The sequence below is a fragment of the Myotis myotis genome, unplaced genomic scaffold (genome assembly GCF_014108235.1).
Source record: "Myotis myotis isolate mMyoMyo1 unplaced genomic scaffold, mMyoMyo1.p scaffold_m19_p_1, whole genome shotgun sequence".
Lineage (NCBI taxonomy): Eukaryota > Metazoa > Chordata > Mammalia > Chiroptera > Vespertilionidae > Myotis > Myotis myotis.
The window spans coordinates 141,077,923-141,091,678 of record NW_023416313.1 but is presented as its reverse complement, the minus strand read 5'-3'; the positions used below and the strand labels follow the sequence as shown (position 1 = coordinate 141,091,678).

The following is a 13,756-nucleotide window of genomic DNA, read 5'->3' as shown; positions in this document are numbered from 1 at the left end:
CAGAGTTTGAGATTCTTACTCTTTCTTATACCTAAATCTACTGAATTGATCAAATTTGAGATATTCATCTATGCACATTCTATAAATCAGTTATGACATTAGATTATTCTAATTTGGTAGGATATTGGGGAAAGAGAATCAATAATTTTGAACTAAAGTTATTAAATAACTGTTTTGGGTTCCAGTGTCAGCATTGTCTGCTTTTGGGTGAGAGATGGGAAGAACTTTCTTTTAATCTTTTTTGGTTTCTTTTTAACTGTATATTGTCATGTCACTTAAAGCATTTTAGAGCCTTTACCTCTATGTTTAAATTCATGTTTTATAGGCAAGGCAACAAATTTAGGAGAGACATTTCAACAATAATTATAGAGCTAGGATTTCAAATTATTAAAAAAACAAAAAGATTATATATCAACAAAGCCGATATCTGGAATAGTGCCTTAAATGGATTCAGAAATCAAAAGTTTAATCCTTCATACACAATTGAAGTTGCATATGTTAATGAAAATGATAATTTTGGAACAGAGCATCCTGGATCAAAGCAAGAATTCCTAAGTCTTTTAATGCAACATCTTGAGAACTCACCATTGTTTGAAGGGTCCTTGTCAAAGAACTTGTCCCTAAATTCTCAAGGTAATTATTTATTATTGTACATATTGCATATACCATGTGTAAAGGAAGAGATGGCTGGTTAAAATTGATATTCAGTACATGTGGTAAAAATGTATAATTTACTTTGTTAATAAAATACTGATAGAATCACAGAAAAATGAGGGTGGGGCAGTAATAGTTTTAAAAGCAAATTTTAGCCGAAACCGGTTTGGCTCAGTGGATAGAGCGTCGGCCTGCGGACTGAAGGGTCCTGGGTTCGATTCCGGTCAAGGGCATGTACCTGGGTTGCGGGCATATCCCCAGTGGGAGATGTGCAGGAGGCAGCTGATCGATGTTTCTCTCTCATCGATGTTTCTAGCTCTCTGTCTCTCTCCCTGCCTCTCTGTAAAAAATCAATAAAATATATTTTAAAAAAATAAAAAATAAAAAAAATAAAAGCAAATTTTGTAGTGAAATATTTTCTTTAAGAATGTTAATTTCTTTATAGCAATATCCTGCTTGATAATGATTCCATAATTAACTGCAACTTCTTAAAAATGTATTTTATATTCATTTTAATTTTATTTGAATAGAGTGGGCAAATGGGATGGATGATTATCAGAGCCCTTCCTGTTCAGACATTTGGAAATTGCAGTTGGCACGTTTCTTCACAACCTACAAATTTTATAACATAATTTTCTGGTCCACATGTAACAGATTTTTAAATGTATTTTTGCTTTCAAGAATTTTTCTTACACAATTATGTATATGATACTTTTATGTGTTTATTTCTAGGGAGGAGGTAATATGATTAAAACGGGCATCTCAAAACTCTGGTTAATTCTAGCATTCTTTTTTACTAACTTTTATACCATTTTTGCTATAATATAGGAAATTTGAAAGTGAGAAGACATTTCAGTCCATTTGAATTCCTTCCTATATATTCCCTAGAACTTCCTCGCTATTACCTGAAGCATGATTGAAATAACTGAGAAACTACCAAAGATCATTTGTACTATATATACTACCCACAATTTAATTATAAACTCAAAAAAAATTTTAAGTAATTAATAATGTTAACTCAAGGCATTTTGGGTTTATAGGTGTTTTTTTTTTTTAAGAGTTTCTGTATTTTTTTTCTACAATAAGTTATTACTTTATATTCAGAAAAAAGAAATTTTGTGTACTTTTGGTGACATCTATATTTTATACATGTCATAGCTTCTATGAATTGTTATTTTCCCATTTATCTAATGCTTAGATTATTTTTATTATAGATGTATTTATTATATATGATGTATAATAATAATAGAAGTGTATTTAATGTATTTCCATCTATTTACAGCTCTGAAAGAGAATCATTACTATGACGCTGGCAAAATGCTTGCCATTTCTTTGGCTCATGGTGGTCCTTCACCTGGTTTTTTTTCTAAAACTTTGTTTAACTGCCTTGTTTTTGGACCAGAAAATACCTTTCCAACTTTAGATGATGTTTCAGACTTTGATGTGGCACAGATTTTAATCAGGGTAAGAAATGTGCATGTTTATTAAAATGTAGACTACATTCTAAGTAGATTTGAATATAAATACTATATCTACAATAGAGTAATAATATTCTGTGGAGTACCTAAGAGGTATCAATATTTCTGTTTATCAGCAGAGTACATAACCAGTTAAAAGATAGATGCAGAATGTGTTTATTAAACAGGCTCCAGCAAGCTCCCTTACCTCTTCCACTACATAGAGATAAAACTGAAATACAGCCATCTATGAACCAGGAAGTAGCTCTTACCAGACACCAAGTTTGCCAACACCTTTATCTTGGACTTCTCAACATCCAAAACCCCGGGAAATAAATGTTTGTTCTATAATAATAATAATAATAATAATAATAATAATAATAATAATAATAAAAAAAGATGTAAAGGTCAGACAGCTAGAGATCAAAGTGCCAAGTTTAATATTGATAAAACCAATTGGATAATGTGACTTCAGTCTGTGCTCAAAATGGCTTGCTAACATTTCTCAGAACTAGATGGATTTATCTGTCCTGCCGGAGACAATATAAGGCAGGGTTCTTGTTTCATGCTAGAGAGCAGATAAAAGCATGTTTTCCTGCAAGGCAGTTAACATTTATTGAGCCCTATACTGCACGTTACATGTACAAACTCAATTTAGTTATCGTATGCTGGCTGCATAAGGATCATTGCTTACATCAGGCATGTCAAACTCAAAGGCTAACATGGGCTAAATAAACAAGGTTTAAGTTTATGTGGGCCGCAAAAATACAAAAGCTTCAATATTTATAGAAACGTAGGTTTATTTCGATAGAGACATGCTGAATAACAAAGGGCTGAAATAAACGAGTAATCATTAACATAAAATAATAGAGCATTTTAATAAAATTAATATTTTTTCTTGAACATTAACTTACCCAACACTGAATAACTGCACAAATTAATAAATGTAACACAAATAAACCTATTTTTCTTGTTCTCCGAAAGTGAAATATTTCCTGTTGTACACACCAAACAAGTCAGTCCAAGACATGGCAATCAGCTGCTTTATTTGCTGCTAGTATTAGTGTAAACAAATGGTGCGCCTGTGCGTAAGAAGCGTAAGGGAAATGAATGCAACACGATTATAGTAATCAGTCATTAGCAAACATTGTAGTTTGTTATTAATAATCCTATCTAATAATAGACAAACATGGTAATTGACTGTACCTTCACTATGCCTCCCATTGGCTAATCAGCGAGATATGCAAATTATCCGCCAACAAAGATTGCGGTTAATTTGCATACACAGGCGTGAAGCGGTGGAGCAAAGACTGAAGCCGGCTCCGGCTGGAGCAGTGAAGGCTTGAAGGCAGCTCCGGCCGGAGCGAAGGCCTGGGTCCCGGGTTCCGGAGGAAAACTGGTGCCGGCAGCCAGGGGAAGGGAAGTCCTATTGCACGAATCTTTTCGTGCAACAGGCCTCTAGTTATATATAACAGGATATTGTAAAAATTTATGAAATTTTTATTAAAATGTTTCTTACGTACCATTATATTGGCTGGGCTTCAAAACTATTCGTTGGTGGCTGGTGGGCTGAGAGTTTGAAAAGCTTGGCTTACATGTTACTGATTTGGAGATAATGAAAGCCATTCAACTTTTCTTCCATTAACCTCCTCTATCTAGTCATTGTCTCATTTAATTAGCCGTATAGTTAATTGTTAAAAGCATACAAGTCAGATTTTAAATTGAAATAACTATAAACTATAAGCTGTGTGATTTGGGCAATGAAGTTAGGCTTAGTTTTGTTAAGCCTAACTTTATTGTCTCACTTCCTCTTTTCTATGGCTTTCTTAACTTTTTTTAAAATATATATTTTTTTATTGATTTCAGAGAGGAAGAGAAGGGAGAGATAGATACAATTTGGATGTTGGTACACTTGAGGTTGTCCCAGAGGCTCCTTGCATTATCTGCATATATTTGTAGTCTTTTTTCCTTTTGCTTTTCTGGTTGCGTGTTTTTTGCTTCTTCGTATTTAAAATATTTGACTTTATTCTTGGGATCCTCTAGTCTGCTGTTGGATCTCTGTATATTATTCTTTATTTCAGTCAGTGTATGCTTAATTTCTAATTGGTCCATTTTCGTATCCTTGAGGGTCTCACTATATTTCTCAGAGGTTTCTAGAAGATTCTTGAGTAACCTAAAACTGTGGTTTTGAACTCTATATCCAGTAGTTTGCTTTCCTCCATTTCTTTCATTTGTGACCTGTTTCTTTGTCTCTGCATTTTAGCTGTTTCCCTGTGTTGATAGAGTGGCTTTGTGTGCTAGGTGTCCTATAGGGCCCAGTGACTCAGCCTCCCTAATTACCTGAGGTGGACACTGTTGGTGCACCCCTTTGTGGTCTGTGTGCACAGTCTTGTTGTAGTTAAGCCTTGATTGCTGTTGGTATCACTGGGAGGAATTGACCTCCAGGCCAATTGGCTGTGAGTACCAGCTGTGTCTGCAATGGAAGAGCTGCTGTGCAGGAGACATCCTTATTGGGTAGGACTTGCTTCAGTGGGGATTTGGCGCTCACTGAGTCTGTCCCCTGAGTGTGTCTCTTATGGATGTGAAGAGTTGTAATCTGGATGGTCTCATACTGACCACTCTGTACACTGGCTCTTGGATCTCCAAGGAGGTGCAAAGTTAGTCACTGCCTGAGGCTACCCAGCAGGAGCTACAGAGAGATCTGCAGATTCCTCCTCTTTGTTTGGGGTTTGGAGGTGCCCAGATGAGGCGCCGCTGTGAAGCAGTGCAGGCTGCTGACGAGCCTTAGGCCTTCTTTTGGAAGCTCTGGGGTTCTCTGACCCAGGTGCAGTTTGACAAGTTTTTAGGCAGAGAAAGGCCAGGCCATTCGTATGCAAAAGCCTCTGCACACAGCTTGGGTGGGGTTGTAAATTGGGTGGGGTGGGTTCTCAGGGAATCACCAGGGCACAGCAAACAGCAATGGTTGCCTGTCGGCCCTCTCCCAATAGGTCCCTGGGTCTCTGTGTCCCACCGCTCCGTGCAGGAACAATGACCGCTGCAAGCACCTCCGTGAGAAAGTCGCCCTCCCCTTCTGGCCCAATGCCAGACAGTCCAGTTTCTCTCTGTGTGAGCCTGGGTCCCCAGATTCTGGCCCGGAACGAGTTCAGAGGAGTCAGGAGCTTGTATCTCCCTCCCAATTGAAAAAGACAACAGCGTACCCAGCTGCCAGCCCCTTTCGCACTCGCTTCCCTACCTCCACACTTCCACACCTCTGCTCCTCCTACTGGACTCAATGTGCTTTTCTCTTTCCTTCTAGTTGTAGAATTTCCACTCAGCCAACCTTCCCGTGGTTCTGGATGATACTTGTTTTGTCTTTTAGTTGTAGTTTTAATGTGGTTGCGCGCGGCAAGTTCAGGTGTTTACCTATGCTGCCATCTTGGTCGTCTCTACTTGTCTTTTTTAATACTTCTTCTTCCTACCCCTGAAAGAGGTACTTTTCAGTGTTGTTTTAACAGTCCTCATTTTATAATATTTAGAAAGCTTCTTTTCACCTATAACCTTTCTGAATGATTCCCAGACCTGTATTTTTGAGCCCCTAGATTTTGTGTGAAGATAAGATCTGGTTCTTGCTCGCACATTGCGCTCAACAGAACTAAATTTTTTCCCCAGAATTTTTCAGCTTGATTTTCCTGTACTTTTCAAAAGATTTCTTGTGTCTAAGACATGATGGAGAAGGGGTTGTTTTCATTCTTTCACATTCCCTTTATCAGTCTGTGTCAAGCCATCTGCCTTTCCTTATTTTCAGTGTGCCTACTATACCAAACTTAATTATGTCTGTGTGTAAGCAATTAGGACATCATTCTGATATTCTTATTCAGGGTAATTTAAAAGTACAATCTTGACCACATTGCTTTCTCAGGAATGCTCAATGGCTTCTCATTGCCTATTGAACAAAGTTCATGTTATTCATTAGGTCATTTAAGACTTCCAACTCTCCTCCTGGCTTTACCTATTTCTATTTCTGTATTCCTAAGCAGTGTTTGTTTACTTAGTAAATACTATGTACCCAGTACTGTTTTATCACTGAAGACAGAGTAGGGAGCCAAAATCCCTATCTCCTTGAAATTCCCTTTTAGAGCAGTGGTCACCAATGGGTGGTCTGTGAGGTCCAAAAGGTTGGCAACCACTGTTTTAGAGGGAAGACACGAGATAAATAAATATATAACATACTAGTGTCCTGGTGCATGGATTCATGCGCATTAAAAGGAAATTAATTAGAAGAAATATTTTAATATTGCTATTCCCATCTTTCTAATGAAAAGATTGTAGGATTCTACTGAGTCTCCTATCTTCTACTCCAGGACTTCTATGAAGATCAAATGAGATGAGGCATGGGGAAACGCTTCACAAACATTTGGTTAAACTGTAAAATGTTTGTACCTGGCTATAAAGCAAGTCAGGATCCTGGGCTGAACAAACTCCAAGGAGGCTAGTCGCTAGGGAAAGGAAGCCAGGCGTTGCTATGTGATGTCATTATCCGGCGTCCATAGCCACCATTTTGGGCTGGGCTGTGGGCTGCATTTTGCGCCATGGAATGTTGGCTGCGATTTGGTGGGGTTTCACTCCACAGTGGTGGCGAGGCCTGTGTACCACTTGGGGGAAGCCAAATGTTGGTTTGTTGGCACCAGGTCCGTGGTGCTGTTTATTTTTAAATGGCCAGTGCGCATCATGGCAGCTCCTGCATTGGGCAGTATAGTTGACCTTGCAATACATGGGGGTTACGGGCACCTAATCCTACACAGTCAGAAATCCACATATAATTTTTTGTTTGCCCAAACTTAACTACAGTTGTCTCTCAGTATCTGCGAGAGACTGGTTCTAGGATCTCCAACCCGTGCAGATACCAAAAACTGCAGATGCTCAAATCTCTTATATAAAATGGTATAAAACAATGCATACTATTAGCCCTCCTCATTTGCTGATGTAAAACCCATGGATAGATACAGAGAGCTGATTGTATTGAGAGAGAGAAAAATCTACATGTAAGAGGACCCACACAGTACAAACGCATGTTGTTCAAGGGTCAACTGTGCCATCATGTAGTAAAATATATTATAAAAATAAAACAGAATATGAGAAAGGAGATAGATAATGCTTGGGGTATAATAGGTTAGAGCTGAGGCTAAGCTGCTATAATATAGACACCCAAAAGACAGTGTCTCAAAAAAAATGGCAGATATTTATTTCTCTCTAAAATCTGTTGTTTAGATTTTAGGCGTTAGGGTTGGCAAACTGTGGCTATAGGTCAAGTCTGGCCTGCTGCATCTTTTTTGTAAATGAAGTTTTATTGAAACTACACACCCATTTTTATATGTCAGTGACTGTTTTTACACTATAATGGTGGAGTTGAGTAGTTGTGACAGACATCTACTCACAAAACATAAAATGCTATCTGATTTTTACAGAAATGACTCATTTTAGAGTTATAGTAGTGGTACATCTGGTCATCCAGGGAATTGGATTCCATTCTCTCATTGTTATGTAATCACTTAGGATAGTGTTTGCATCTACATGACTGAAGCTTGCACTTAATGGAGAAAAAATGGAAGGTGGGGGGCAGTTTGACACGTTTTCACTCATCCCATTGGACAGTCTTAGTCACATATAGCAAGGAAAATTTGGCTGTGCACCTAGCTAAAACTCAGTGTGGTGGATTTGGTAGGATAAGGCAAAATACATTCAACTATTATTTTGAACCAGGTAGTCAGGAAAAACTTTGGAGAAATGCAGAGACCTAATAAGAATGAGAGAATCCATGTAAGTCTCTGGGAGAAGAGTTTTTTGGAAAGAAGAAATTGCAAGGAAATTTTCTATTGACTGCCTTGTATTTTTATCTTTCTCCTTCTGTAAGTGTTCATATATGCTAACCTATATGAAAGCGTTGGCACATAAATGGTCAAGAATTTTTCTGTTTATGATGTTCCCTGAAATACTCTTTTGGTTGTAGTCATCTAAGTCTCAGCTGATATTCTTTCTCTTTCATGAAATCTCAGGTAATTTCTCTTGCCTCTCCAGTGCTATGTAACTGTTCTATGTCAATTAGTGCCTTTTATGTAAGCAATTTCCTATATTAAAGGGGCATTATACTCAAGGTTTCTTGAAAGAAGAAGTATACAATGTTTATTAAACTGGATTGTCAGGTATTTATTCTAGAAAAATAATTTTTGGTATACTTTCATTCCATTCTGGTGTACTCAAGAATTGAGTCTAAAATAATGTGTCATTTGAAATGTAAAGTATCATTTACAAGTGAAAGTGGAAACTCGGTATATTTTCTTCTTCATTACAGATAAATAGTGCAACAAATGTAGCTGACTTAAACTCAATTATGAATGAATGCTATAACTACCTAGAGCTTATTGGATGTCTAAGAATTATAACATCATTAAGTGACAAATATTTGTTGGCAAAAGACATACTTGCTTACCATGTAATTAAAAGAGTCCAAGCACCTTTTGAAAGGTAGGTTATTTATATGTGGAAAATTTACTCAAATTACATGTTAATTATCTTATAATGTGAGATATATTTGATAAAAATTTAAATAATTTTAAAACTAACCCATTAAGGAAGACTACTGTTCTGACCATACTATATAGAATTGCATATATGATGCTTATGTAGGAAGAGTAATCATCATCTCAATTTATAATTATTTTTCTAAATAAAAATTACTTTAAAAATTCTTACCACTTAAGCCAACTATTTTATCTCTCCTCATTAATTTAATAACTATATATTGAGCACCTGTTGTCTGTTGGGTAATAAGTACTGAGCATTCTTTGATTAACATGGTAGATGTGATTTTTTTAAAAAAATTCTTAATTGTTTAAAGTATTACATAAGTCTCCTTTTTCCCCCATTGACCTCTCTCTGGCCGCTCCCATCCCCCAGCACATGCCCTCACCCCCCTACTGTCTGTGTCCATTGGTTATGCTCATATGCATGCATACAAGTCTTTTGGTTGATCTCTTACCCCTTCACCTCCCATCTTCCCTCATAGGTAGGACAGCCTGTTTGATCCTTCTATGTCTCTGGTTCTATTTGTAGATGTGATTCTTGCTCTTTAGCTTTAGAACACTGGTCTTCAAACTTTTTGTTCCAATAATACTTTTAATTAATTTTGAAAACTTACATATGTCCTCATACTCTATTTTTTAATAATGAAAAACAAAATATATTTGAAAGTAGGAAGGATGGTATGGGATGTAATCATGACCCATATCAACCAACCCGTGGCCAGTCTTGTTCATCTAACCTACCCTTGTTATTGACTCAAGTATTATTTTCAAACTATTATCAGACATCATGTTATCTCAAAAGTAATTGGGTTTTTCTTTAAATTTTAGTATCATTAATCCATAGATTTAAATATACTTGTGTTGAAATTGTTACAGTTATCTTTACTGAAGTTCAAATTGTCTCAACTTTTGCCAGTATAAGCCTTTTTATGTTTGAGTTTTTTTTAGGTTGACCCTTAATGGTCTTTGAGAGCCACCTTGCTATGTGGTATAGTAATATGTTTCAGTCTCATTTTGTTATACTATGCTAATGGACCTTTGTTTCTTTGAATGGGAAATGATATTTCAAAACCAGAGTCTGGATGCTAGGGATGCTCATTTTTGCCAGGTTGGTCATTGTTTCTAGGCCGTTCCAGTGGACTAAAACTAGGAAATACATTGCTTTTTGTTTTGTTGTTTTTAAGATAGAATACATTATGAGTTTATACTGATACTTCAAATTCACTACTATAAGATGTTTAACTTTCCTTTGTCTCATGTTGGGAATCCTAGTTCTCAAAGTCACTGGAGAATTAGAATCCTATCTAATAAAAGAGAAACATGGTAATTGGCGTACGACCGCTACCCTTCCCATTGGCTAATCAGGGCGATATGCAAATTAACTGTCAGCCAAGATGGTGGCCGGCAGCCAGGCAGCTTGAAACTAACATGAGGCTTGCTTGCTTCAGTGACGGAGGACTCCAACGCTCCCCGCCTGCCGCTGCAGGCCTCTGAGCTGCAAGCAACTATGTAACAAATATAGAAGCTAAACAAAACCCCAGAAACCTGCCGGGCTTCAGCCAGCAGGATCGCAACATTGTAAGCAAAGGCCAGAAACCTACTTTCAGCAGCGGAGGCCTAAGAGCTGGAGCCAAGCCTCAAAGTTAAAGCTGGCCCAGAATAAAAAAAAAGGAAAAAAGGAGCGGTTGGGAGCTTCAGTCACCCCCAGCCTGAAAACAGCCCTCAGCTCCTCACCCAGACTTCCCAGGCACCCCAGTGGGGACCCCCACCCTGAAGGGTGTGTGACCAGCTGCAAACAGTCATCATCCCCTCACCCAGGCTGGCCAGACACCCCAGTGGGGACCTCCACCCTGATCCAGGACACCCTTCAGGGCAAACCAGCCGGCCCCCACCCGTGCACCAGGCCTCTACCCTATATAGTAAAAGGGTAATATGCCTCCCAGCACCGGGATCAGCGTGACAGGGGGCAGCGCCCCAACCCCCTGATTGCCCTGCGGCTCTGTGTGTGACAGGGTGCGGCGCCCCAACCCCCTGATCGGCCCTGCTCTGTGTGTGACAGGGTGCGGCGCCCCAACCCCCTCCCACGGGCCCTGCTCTGTGTGTGACGGGGTACAGCCATAACCTCCCCATCGGCCCTGCCCTGAGTGTGAGAGTGGTGGCGCCCCAACCCCCTGATCGGCCCTGCTCTGTGGGTGATAGAGGGCGGCGCCCCAACCCCCTGATGGGCCCTGCTCTGTGTGTGACAGGGGGCTGCGCCCCAACCCCCTGATGGGCCCTGCTCTGTGAGTGACAGGGGGAAATGCCCCAACCCCCTGATTGGCCCTGCTCTGTGCATGACGGGGTGGCGCTGCAACCTCCCCATCGACCCTGCCTTGAGTGTGACAGGGGATGGTGCCCCAACCCCCCAATCGGCCCTACCCTGAGCGTGATTGAGGGTGGAATCACAACCTGCCGATCGCCCTGCTCTGTGCATGACATGGGGCAGCGCCCCAACTCCCTAATCGGCCCTGCTCTGAGCCCGACCAGGGGCTGCACCTAGGGATTGGGCCTGCCCTCTGCCACCTGGGAGCAGGCCTAAGCCAGCAGGTCGTTATCTCCCAAGGGGTCCCAGACTGTGAGAGGGCACAGGCCGTGCAGAGGGGCCCCCCTCCCTCGCGAGTGCACAAATTTTTGTGCACCGGGCCTCTAGTCTATAATAATAAAAGCACAATATGCTAATTAGACTAGACAGTTGAATGACTTTCCGGACATCCTTCCAGACGAATCCACCACGGCGGGGGCCGAGGCAGAGGCAGATAGGGGCAATCAGACAGGCAGGCAGGTGAGTGGTTAGGAGCCAGCGGTCCTGGATTGCGAGAGGGATGTCCAACTGCCGGTTTAGGCCTCATTCCACTGCAGGATTGGGCCTAAACCGGCAGTCGGACATCCCCTGAGGGGTCCCAGATTGCGAGAGGGTGCAGGGACCCTCCACCCCCGTGGATGAATTTTGTGCACCGGGCCTCTACTCTGTATATATACAGTAAAAGCCTATGAGATCATTAGGACCGAAAAACCGGAATGACTGGTTGACCAGTCACTATGACGCAGACTGACCACTAGGGACAGATGCTCAACTCAAGAGTTGCCCCCTGGTGGTCAGTGTGCTCACCTGGCCAACCTCCCATGACCCCTTCACCCAGTCGGCCATCCCCCGACTGGCAGGCCAACCTCCCATGGTCCCTTCCCCCGATGAGCTGACCCCCCGATAGGCCTCAATTGCCGGCCAGGCCAAGGGACCCCACCTGTGCAGAATTTGTGCACCGGGCCTCTAGTGTGAAATAATTACTCACTTGACATATTCCATATTTTATAAACAGTAATCTCAGAATAACAATACTGCCATAGACAGTTTGACTCAGTGGATAGAGTGTTGTCCTGTGGACTGAAGAGTCCGGGTTCGATTCTGTTCAAGGGCACATGCCTGGGTTGTGGGCTTGATCCCCAGTGGGAGGTGTGCAAGAGGCAGCCGATCAATGATTCTCTCTCATCATTGATGTTTCTATTTCTCCCTCTCTCTTCCTCTCTGAAATCAATAAAAATATACTTTAAAAAAAAAAGAATAACAATACCAACAGTATCACCAATAACAAATACTATTTAAACAGGTTAAAATTGTTCTTCTATTTTTTTGTTCTAGGGCTATAAGTGTCAAATTACTGTGTCTTAAAGTCATTTGTAATAGTTATATTTTGTGTTGTTATGCTACCAACTGGGTATGCTTCTTTCATTTTTTATTTTTAGTGTTTTTTTAATTAAAATTTTATATGAAACTACAGTACATTGAAAGAACTCAGCTTTGTGATACAAATTGTATTCAAAGAAGTATAGCTTTTATCTTTTTATCTTTATCACATCTACCTTCCATTCCTCATGACGTAATCATTTTGGTGGCTTTTATTGTTTATTCTTTCAATATTTTTTTTTTTAAATAATAGCAGGTAACTGTATAAGTGTATGTGCACTCGTTTCGCTTAGATAAGATATCATTCACCTTTTTTTTTCTTTTTTTTTTTACTGGTCAAAATATTCTGGAGATCACTCCATGGTAGTAAATAGACATAGTCCTCATTCTGTTTTAGCGTTCTATAGAACTCTGTTGTTTGGATATATCATTATGTGGGTTTTTTCCAAGTTTCCTTTTTTTTTTTTTCCAACCAGTTTTTTATAGATGGACATTTAGGATGTTCCCCAACACACTCACAAATTAAAATATAATACCATAAACTTGAATATAACTCCCAATATATTTTTAATATTGTAATTTAAAAAGTTACATAGCTTTTTTAAATGTATCCAAATATCCTGACTATAGACCTCTCAAATAGTAAAATTTTATATGAATAGAATTACCATTTATAGTTATGGTTAATACACAGAATAACCCCATATAAATTTTGATGTGGTTATTTTAAAATTTGAAGTGCATCTCTTAGTGAAAGAGATGTTTATTTCCCCAAGTAGTTCATGTATCTTCAGATGGACTTTTCTGATTGCTAACTCAGAGAATTTATAATTGTTTATTTCTTCTGCTTTGTTTTGTTTTTATAGATATGACTAATCTAGATGTCAGGAAGTGCTTCCCTATCTTTTTAATTGGTGTTTAAATTAAAACTGAATGATAAATAGGAGTTAGGCAGATAAAGATGAAGAGGACAAGATAAAAGCGGAAGAGTAATCCCTCCAATGTAAAAGATAAAATATCGTATAATGAAAAAAAATTGTAAATATGTATCTGAACTCATAAGAGTCTTATAGATGTCAGAAATAACAAGAAACCAAAAGCCAAATTCCCTAGCTGTCATATGAAATCAGAACCCTCAGTTTGCACAAACTTAGGTTTGGCATCCTGCATGTACACTCATCTGAAGCAAAGAAATTAACAAAGTAATTGATTTTAGGACTCATAGAACTTGTAGAGTGCCAGGCAAAAGCAAATACATAGCAACTGTGTTTGGAAATTGCTGCAGTCTGGGCCTAATGGGAGCGCTAATGATAGGTACATTGCTAAAGAAGAGGCATTGCATATAGACGGCAAAACACAAACAT

The 13,756-nt window shown here is 39.4% G+C and overlaps 1 protein-coding gene across 4 annotated transcripts in view; it reads left to right on the top strand.

Moving 5' to 3' along the window:
- The window catches only part of G2E3 (G2/M-phase specific E3 ubiquitin protein ligase), a 70,878-nt gene that overhangs the window by 50,307 nt on the left and 6,815 nt on the right, over positions 1-13,756 (top strand). For all 4 annotated transcript variants that reach the window (XM_036354000.1, XM_036353984.1, XM_036353992.1 and 1 more), the window contains 3 exons: positions 326-633; positions 1,937-2,118; positions 8,440-8,612. In XM_036354000.1, the coding sequence (XP_036209893.1) occupies positions 326-633; positions 1,937-2,118; positions 8,440-8,612 (663 nt within the window). The remainder of the gene's footprint in view (positions 1-325; positions 634-1,936; positions 2,119-8,439; positions 8,613-13,756) is intronic.